The 9,615-nt window shown below is 36.5% G+C and overlaps 1 protein-coding gene across 1 annotated transcript; it reads right to left on the reverse strand.

Annotated features, from left to right (window-relative positions):
- Positions 1-5,107: 5,107 nt before the first annotated feature.
- LOC126591515 (probable carboxylesterase 15) lies at positions 5,108-7,100 on the reverse strand. Its single transcript, XM_050257217.1, has 2 exons — positions 6,322-7,100; positions 5,108-5,743 (listed from the first exon to the last, which is right to left on the reverse strand). The coding sequence occupies exons 1-2, from the start codon at positions 7,011-7,013 to the stop codon at positions 5,431-5,433; spliced, it is 1,005 nt and encodes a 334-aa protein (XP_050113174.1). The 5' UTR covers positions 7,014-7,100; the 3' UTR covers positions 5,108-5,430.
- Positions 7,101-9,615: the final 2,515 nt, after the last annotated feature.

A 9,615-nucleotide genomic window follows, 5' to 3' on the forward strand; every position in this document is an offset into this window, starting at 1 on the left:
GAGATGAGAATATACATATAAGGCTTACAGGATCCACTCCCCCGGGGCGATGTGGGATGTTACAACAACCATTAGCAGTCACCACACTTCTTCCATCATAGAAATGGGTATGTAAGTGTGTTTCTTCTTTGAATCTAGCCAAACCAATTTGCCTATTGAACCTAGACCATGGGATCTCCAATTAACTAGGTTAGGTTTCCGTTTGGCAATTTCATTATACTCTATTGGCTTTAAACTCATTCCCCTTGATGCATGTTTAACTTTCTCTCTAGACAAACCTTTAGTAAGTGGATCGACAATATTATCTTTTGGCTTAACATAGTCAATAGAAATTACACCACTAGAGAGCCACTGCTTTATTGTATTATGCCTTCGTCTAATTTGTCTAGACTTCCCATTGTATACATTATTTTTAGCTCGATATTTGCAACTAAATTGTCACAGTGTATACATATCGCTGTTACAGGTTTAGGCCAAATGGGAACATCTTCCAAAAATTTCTTAGCCACTCGGCTTCTTCTCTAGCCTTATCTAGAGTCATAAATTTTGATTCCATTGTTGATCGAGCTATGCATGTTTGTTTGGAAGATTTCCAAGATACTACTGCTCCCCTTAAAGTAAATACATATCCACTTATGGATTTCGTATCGGTACTATCGAATATCCAATTCGCATCAGTAAATCCTTCAAGCACCAGAGGATACCTCGTATAATGCAATCCATAATTCATTGTATGCTTTAAGTATCTCAATACTCGAATTAATGCTTTCCAATGATCATGCATTGAATTGCATGTATATCTGCTTAGTCTACTCACTGAGTATGCTACATCAACCTTGTATAGTTCATAATGTACATAAGACTTCCAATAACTTGTGAATATTCACGTTGAGATATAGCATCACCACTATTTTTCTTTAGTTTGCTATTGGCATCAAAAGGAGTAATCGGCTCTTTACTTTCCAAATGACCATATTTTCTAAGTGTAGCTTCTATATTATGGGATTGTGTAAGAATATATCATTCTTGGTTTCCTTTGATTTTTATACCAAGAATCACATCAGCTAGACCAAGATCTTTCATATCAAAACTCGATTTCAATATCATCTTGGTCCAATTTATTATCTCTTTGTTAGTTCCCATTATAAGCATATTATCTACATATAAACACAACATAATGAAAGCATTATTTTGAGTTTTTGTGTATACATACTTATCACACTCATTTATCGTAAACCATGTGTGATCATAATATGGTCAAATTTTTCATGTCATTGCTTTGGAGCTTGTGTAAGTCTATATAGCGATTTCACAAGTTTACAAACTTCGTGTTCTTGACCTTTAACTACAAACCCCTCGGGTTGTTCCATATATATTTCCTCATCCAAGTCTCCATTCAAGAATGCTGTTTTTACATCCATTTGATGTATTTCCATGTTCTGGAGTGCAGCTATAACAATCAATAGTCTTATTGAAGTAATTCTCGTCACATATGAGTATGTATCAAAGAAATCCAAACCATGCTTTTGGTGGTATCCTTTAGCCATCAAACGAGCCTTATATTTGTCAATTGTACCATTTGGTTTTAATTTCTTCTTAAATATCCATTTGTACTCAATTGGCTTATTGCCATGAGGCAAATTGACTAATTCCTATGTATGATTTTGCATAATGAAATCCACTTCACTATTAATTGCATCCTTCTAAAATGGAGCTTTAGGAATGGACATTGCCTCCTTAAATGATTGAGGTTCTGTCTCAGTTAATATGGTCACAAAATCAAGCCCAAAGTCCTTTCGAATTTTTGTCCTTTTACTCCTTCTAGGTTCAAGTTCTTCTTCTTGAACTCTAGATGAGGATGAATCATCACCATGTTCTCTAGGTTCGTCATTAACCACAGATACATCATCATGTAATCTCTTTTCCAAGAAATTAGACTTGCCTATTTCGTATGGGAATACATCCTAAAAAAATATTACATTTATAGATTTTATAATAGTATTGACATGTATATCGCTTACTTTGGAATAAAAAACTAAGAATCTATAAGCTGAACTATTAGATACAAAACCAATAAAACACAATCTATAGTTTTAGGCCCTAATTTTGTTCTCTTTGGCCATGGGCTTGTACTTTTGCCAAGCAACCCCACACTTTAAGCAATTTAAATGTTGGGGTTCTTCCTTTCCATAATTCATATGGTGACTCCTTTCTCGTTTTAGGTGTAATTCGTTCAAAATTTTATTTGCAGTAAGTAGAGCTTAAACCCACAAATTGTTTGGAAGCCCAAAGCTATACAACATGGAATTGATCATGTCTTTAAAAGTCATATTTTTTTTTCGTTCAGCAACACCATTTGTTGCGGTGTATAGGGGGTTGTTGTTTGATGAATTATGCCATGAGTGGCACAAAATTTAGCAAAGGCATGAGACTTATATTCTCCTCCCCTATCAGACCTTAAGACTTTAATCTTTTTGTTAAGTTGATTCTTAACTTCTGCCTTATATGTCTTAAACATATCCAAGGTCTCATCTACACTATGAAGTAAATAAACATAACAATACTTACTGATATCATCTATAAACGTTACATAATAGTTCTTTCCACCATGAGTTGGATATGATCTAAAATCATACAAGTCACTATGAATTAAATCTAACAAATCATTGGATTTTTCATGCATTGATTTAAAGCTTTGACTTGCAAATTTCGATACTGTACAAGTCTCACATTTAACATTATCTAAATAATTAAGTTTGGACAGCAAACCTAAATAATGCATTCTAAAAAGAGAACGAAAAATTACATGTCCTAACCTAGAGTGCCATAAATTAGGCGAATCAACAAATAAGCAAAAGCATTATTTATTTCATTCACAACATTAGCAAGTACATTCAGTTTGAATAATCCATCAGCAAGGTAACCATTTCCCACAAACATTCCCCCCTTAGTTAGTACAAACTTATTGGACTTAAAAACTAGTTTGAATCCCTTATTACTAAGGATAGGACCAGAAACAAGATTCTTCTTTATATCGGGTACATGCAACATATCAAGGAGGGTTAATTCATTTCCATAAGTAAATTTCAGAATACATTTCTTTATTCCAACCACAACAGATGCAGACGCATTTCCCATAAACAACTGCTATTTTTCCACATACATGGCGAGTCGCACCGGTATCTATCCACCAATTAGCGTGGTCAGATACAAGATTGATTTCAGAAATCATCGCAACTAGGACATCCTCATCATTTTCAATCAGGTTTGTGCAGTTGTTGTTACCTTGATTTCCAAGACTTTGATCCCTTCAATGGCGACACTCTTGAGCCATATGGCCTTGCTTCCCATAAACCCATCAACTTCCTTTAATTTTCTTGAAGTCCTTGCCTTTCACACCAGGGACAAAGTTCTTTTCCTTCTTCTTAATTTTTTGGAATTTCGGCCTTTGCTTTGATGAACTTCCTTCAACAACACTCGCCTTAGCTTTCATACTTGAAACCAGAACCTTCTCATTCTTTCTGTTATCTTCCTTAATTCTCAACCTCACGATGAGATCCTCAAGGGTCATCTTCTTGCGTTTGTGCTTGAGATAATTCTTGAACACTTTCCAAGAGGGTGGCAATTTCTCAATAAAAGATGCCACCTGAAAAGATTCATTGATCACCATCCCTTCAACATGAATGTCTTGGATGATTTTCTGGAGATCTTCACTTTGAGAGACAACGAATTTGGAATCAACCATTTTGTAGTCTAAAAATTTACCCACGACAAATTTCTTTGAACCAGCATCCTCTGTTTTATATTTTTTTCTCTCAAGTGATTCCCAAAGTTCCTTGGCTGTTTTGAATATAACATAGTCGTCATACAACGAATCATCCAATGCATTGAGAATATAGTTTATGCAGAGGAAATCATTATGATTCCAAGCATCTATAACCTTCAAAGTGTCTGCATAAATATTGTCTCCTTCTGCACTAGGCACGGTCTCATGCATAACATTAGCCAAATTCAGAGTTGCCAAATAAAATAGCATTTTCGGCTGCCATCTTTTGAAGTCTCCACCCTTAAATTTCTCAAGCTTTTCAGAATGAGGTTTAGTTTCTAATTGTTCCATTATTGTTTGAAGATAGTTGGAGAACAATTCAGAAATAAATAAAAATAACAGAACTTGAAATACTGGTTCTTTATTAATGAAAAATAATTGCAATACAGAATGAAATAACAAAAATAATTACAAGAATTAAAATGATACTAACTTGATTTAATCATAGATAGAGGCTAGCGCAAAAAGCTATGTCATTCGAACAGTATTTATGTCCCACTCTTGTGCTTGTGGTTCTACGACGTCTGCTTGACTAGGATACAATTATCTAATTCTATAACCCGCACTGGATTGTAGAATTCTAGCGAATTGCTTTGTGTGTTTACTTTCTAAGAATTTTGTACATAAGAGAAAGAGGAAGAAAAGATGATTCTATTGGAAACTAAGACAGCAAATATATAGGTTGTTTCATACCCTTTCAAATACTTGTTGAATGTATTTGAAAGTACACAACTCTTTCTAAAAGCTGTGTCTCTTCATCAAAACGGGATATGTTAATTAAAAACTTAATCCGAAATTAAAATTAATGAACTCTGATTAATTTTAACTTCCAATGCCCTTGTCTTGATTAATTAATAATAATTATATTAGGCTATATTATACAAGCCTAATCCACACAACCATAAGACCCAAGCCTTCAATCATTTTCCAAATGGTCCAAATCCTAACTACTAGTACAAAGGACAAAACATATATAAAGACCATTGTGAACCATATGTTCCCTGATGTGGGACATGGAGTCTCAAAACTTTAACAACCCCCACCTCACCACAACCATATCTGCCACCACTACCACCACAATTGTCACTACCATTGTGGCTGCCATCGTCACCACGACCACCACCATAAAAATAACAACCACCACCACCACCATTGCTACCGAACCACAACCATCACCACTGTCATCACAACTATTGCCTTTGCCACCGTTGTCGTTGTCATCACCGCACTTTCATGTCTCTTTTTGCCATTATACACAATTATATCATTTTTACATTAAAATTTACCAAACGCTTTTTTCATTGGTTTTCATACTCACAATACTTTTAAAAATACAGTTTACCAAATGCTCAACTACTTTATTTTGCAGCTGATTATTCTTAAAGTACAAGCAGTTTTTAAACAAAGCACAACAATCCCAAACTGTCCCTAACGATAAGAGATAATTTTACATGTTAAGAATAAATAAGAGAAAAAAATACAATTTTACTCTCACATTATTTGTTACTATATTTGACAACATTAAGAGCTTTTTTGTTGTTGTTGTTGTTGTTTTAGAATCTTAGAGACTTAGATCCATGGCCGCCCATAGCTGCATACATGTCTTAGCAGCAAGTGGAATTTTGAGCAATGAATCGTTTGATGATTAACATCAATTCCTTTGCAGGTTGGGAACTGGGTTGGATGGTGAAGAAACCATGCTGCTGTCCTTCAAATTCCACGTACTCAACCTTGTTTCCCCAATTTTTGAGCCTATTTGCATAATCTTTAGCTCGATCTTTGAGAAGATCACTTCCACCTACAACCACTAGGATTGGATCAAAAGCCACTTCTTCTAGGCTCTGGCTATTTGGTCCAAATGGGTTCACAAGTGGGTGATCTCTGTCCTCTCCAATTGGTATTGACAGCCTCCAAAACCTACATGCATGCTTAATCTTAATTTTTTTCATGCACAAACCTCTTTCATTTTATTTTTAATTTAATTACCAAATAATATATTGGATACAATATTTACATGTAATTAGTACAATTATATCATCTAACAGTTGCATATAATTCATATGGATATGTATTTAATATAATTACCACAGGAATACATGAAATTATGAAACATCTAAAGTGTTTTTTTAACCCAAAAATCACTCATAAACAAGCTCTTACACAACTAATGTAAACATTTCAACATGCACATGAAGTCTTGTGTTTGTTTTACCGCTTCCACATTTGCGTTTGTTAACAACAAAGCAAAAGAATATTATATACTTATTACACCAACAATCATATATAACGTTATGTGATCAACTAACATAATCTGAACATCTAATTACTACTTACTCTAATATACTAAAAATATTGTTATTCATTCACCCATTTTCATTTCTTGCACACCTAATCTTATGTCTCCACAGTTGTAAACCAAAACCAAAAACAAAATCACTATTAACATGAAATGAAATGAAGAAAAAGAAAGTGGGGGGAAGATTGAAAGTTGAAACCTGTCAATGAGCTCCCAATTGAGAAAGGCTTCTTTGGGGTCCTCAGCTTCTGACCTAGCCAAAACCGTCCCACCAAAAAACGGTGCCAAAAGTACATACCCTCTCACCCGAACCGGCCCCAATTCAACCGAACCGGCCCCGAGCTGAACCGCCAAGTTATGAGCAATATTCCCGCCAGCCGAGTCACCCGAAACAAACACGTTCCCAAAATCCGCCACCTCAGTCAGCCACGTGTCCGGATCCTCAGCCTCGGCTATGGCTTGGAGCCATTTCATAGCCGCGAAGCCGTCGTCCATGGCAGCCGGGAGGCGGTGTTCTGGCGCGAGGCGATAGTCAGGTGCAACGACGACGCATTGGAGCTGGGAGGCGAGCTGAAAACAGTAGTTCTGGCAATTGGGCCAAGCGCGAGAGCCGATGCAGAAGCCGCCGCCGTGGATGTAGTAGAAGATGGGGAGCTTTTTGGACAACGACGAGGGGGAGTGTGTCGTTGCAGCTGGCTTGTAGAGGCGGAGTTGGAGTTGATTGGTTGGGTCGAAAACGACGTCTTTCCAGTCAACGGAGCCGTCGTCGTGGACAGGGACGTCGAAGCTTGGTTTGGGAGAGCGGACGATGGAGCCGTCGCTGTAGACGCGGAGAACGCCGCGGCATTCTTCGTAGGGCAAGGTTGGAGTGATGGCGGTGTTTTGTGACATGTTTGGAGGGATTGTGAGGAATAAATGGGAGAATTGTGAGAAGGGAAAGGAAGTGAAGTGGGAAAGAAATAGGGAGGTTAGTAATGGAGTTGGTGGTTTTGCCTGTCGTTTTTGGTGTTTTCGTATGGTTAAAAAATGGAGAAGTGGGGTCCAATGGTGATTAGGCAAAGCAAGTTTTAGTGACTTGTCTTTAAGTTTTTGTGTGGACATGGTGGTTGTTACATGCGGAAAAGGATCCTCTCCCCCGATCCTCTTTGTGGGGATTTGGGAATCAATCAATCACGTTCGTTCATCGTTCATCGTTCATCGTATGATTAGTTTTTGTTAGATACTATTTATATTTAATTTTAAATTTTAAATTTTAAATGATTTTTGACCGCACGATATACGATGAACGGACGTAATTGATTGATCCTCCGGATCCCCACAAAGAGGATCCGACGATGATCCATTTTCGTTATATGCATACATAAAATGAGAAATCTTTCAGTGTGCCGATAACAAGCTCAATACATCAAGTGTAATAATATAATAGGAAAACTAATGAAAATGACTTGAAAATTTTAAGTTTTAACGATAAGGACAAAATAAAAGGTAAAGTGAATAGTACTAGAATTGACATTTTAGTATAAAAATGTGGTTTTTCGTTAAAGTGAACAGTACCGGAAGTTTTTCGTTAAAGTTTCCTAATATAATTAGTTAGAATTCTCTTCTACTAGTTTTCAGTTACTTATATTATTATATTTGATATATCAAACTGTGTTTCTAACACATTGAAAAATCTCTCGCGTGTGGGTTTTGATAAAGAGAACCATTTAGGATTGCCAATGGATCGAAATTTAATTATAATAATATCGGATTGAGAATTCCTATCCCTAAAAACATTCCAAATTCTATAAAGGAAATTTGGCCATAAATCAATAAAATTTTTGCTAATTACACATATATCAATGCATAAGTTTTTATTTATTTATTTAATCAATGGGCTAATTGCAAATGATGTGTTTACCCTTTAAAAGCCATCAGGCAATTGAATCAACCCATTCCATTTGGACACACGAAGATAGCCGTCACGTTCAACAACTTGAACTATCGCAACAGAGCTTTAATGGCGATGGATTTATTTTTTTTCTACGATTTTTTACTCTGCGTTCAATCATGATGCTTGGTTGATTCTTAAGACTCAAAATCTTCTAAGATTTTTCAGAATTCTGTGGTGTTTGGGGATCAATCGTATTTGGTGTTATATAAATTGAGTAGTGTGTTTGTTTACTTGCATTCTTATGTTTTATGCATTCTGTTGATGCACAAAACCGAAAGGCTTTAGAATAACGTAAATCCGACCGTGAATCATGCAAACACCCAAGAACACAAAGATGTATCGTGGTTCACCCCAATGTTTGGGCTACTTCCACATTGATGTTGATTGTATTTCTCTGTAATTGTATGTATGGATTACAAATGTGAGGGGGAGTCCCCTAGAGAAAGAGAGAGATTAAGAGAGTTTCTTTGTTTGTGAGGGTATTGCCCTCTGTTGGGTTCACAGAGTCTGGTTTGTGAAAGGGGATGAGTCCCCTTTTATAGAATAAGGGGCTTCTCCTTTTACATAATTATGGGCTTGTTAATGAGGTCCAAATGTTGAGGCCCAATGTGTCAAAGCCTGAGGCCCAATATGCGTGGTACCAACAGCAGTCCCCTAAGTCTTCAGTCAAGAGAGTCTTTTGGTTAGAGACTTCAAATCCAATCCATGTACAGGCCGAAGTGGCTAGATGTCTTGAACCAATACTTAACGCAAGGCAATGCTCAACATAAAGCAATACTTGGCTAGAGGTGTCACATGTTACGAGACTGCTCGGCTGGAGGCGATGCTCGTTGTGAGGCTGCTCGGCTAGAGGTTATGCTCGCGGCGAGGCGGTTGCTCGGCTGGAGGTGATGCTCGTTGCGAGGCTGCTCGGCTAGAAACTATGCTCGCTGCGAGGCGGCTCAACTCGTGGTATTCCTCATTGCAAGTATCTACTTTATGTCGACATGCACTTAGTATGAGTTGATTCTCAACATGATTTGGGTCCGCTTGTCAGGTTCACATATTGCGTTCTTTTAATCAGCAACAATGTTGATCAATGGATCTAGTTGCTCAATAATTCCTGACAATAAGTGACAGTATAAGTATGATCGTATAATGAATAAATCAAATTGACAAAGTTTGTCAAGACAAAATATTGTACTGTGTGCCTTCTATAAACAAATAATTTATTCAGTCGTGTGGTAAATGATTTGTATCATATATGACATTGTTAAGGGCAATCACATGACACTAGGCAGCATGCTAACAAATATCATAAAATAATAATAATAAAATATTAGATAGGTAATGATATTGAGAAAACGTAATGATGTGAAAAGTAAAGCTCTTTTTCTTTTTTTTTTCTTTTTCTTTTTCCTTTTGGCAGATGGTAAATGGCAGACGGAATAATAATATAATTAATAATAGAGTGATGGCAGATGGCAGACAGAATAAAAACTTATCTTTTTAGACAATGGAGTGGGCATCTTCTTTGGTGGTCGACAAAAGCCATCGGTCTTGATAAGGTTCTTATCTTAA

Source organism: Malus sylvestris, chromosome 11, assembly GCF_916048215.2.
Source record: "Malus sylvestris chromosome 11, drMalSylv7.2, whole genome shotgun sequence".
In the NCBI taxonomy this organism is placed as follows: domain Eukaryota; kingdom Viridiplantae; phylum Streptophyta; class Magnoliopsida; order Rosales; family Rosaceae; genus Malus; species Malus sylvestris.

Coding starts and splice junctions, on each gene's coding strand:
- LOC126591515 (XM_050257217.1), bottom strand. CDS start 7,013: ATGTCACAAAACACCGCCATCACTCCAACCTTGCCCTACGAAGAATGC. Junction 5,744..6,321: donor AATTGGGAGCTCATTGACAG/GTTTCAACTTTC, acceptor GCATGCATGTAG/GTTTTGGAGGCTGTCAATAC.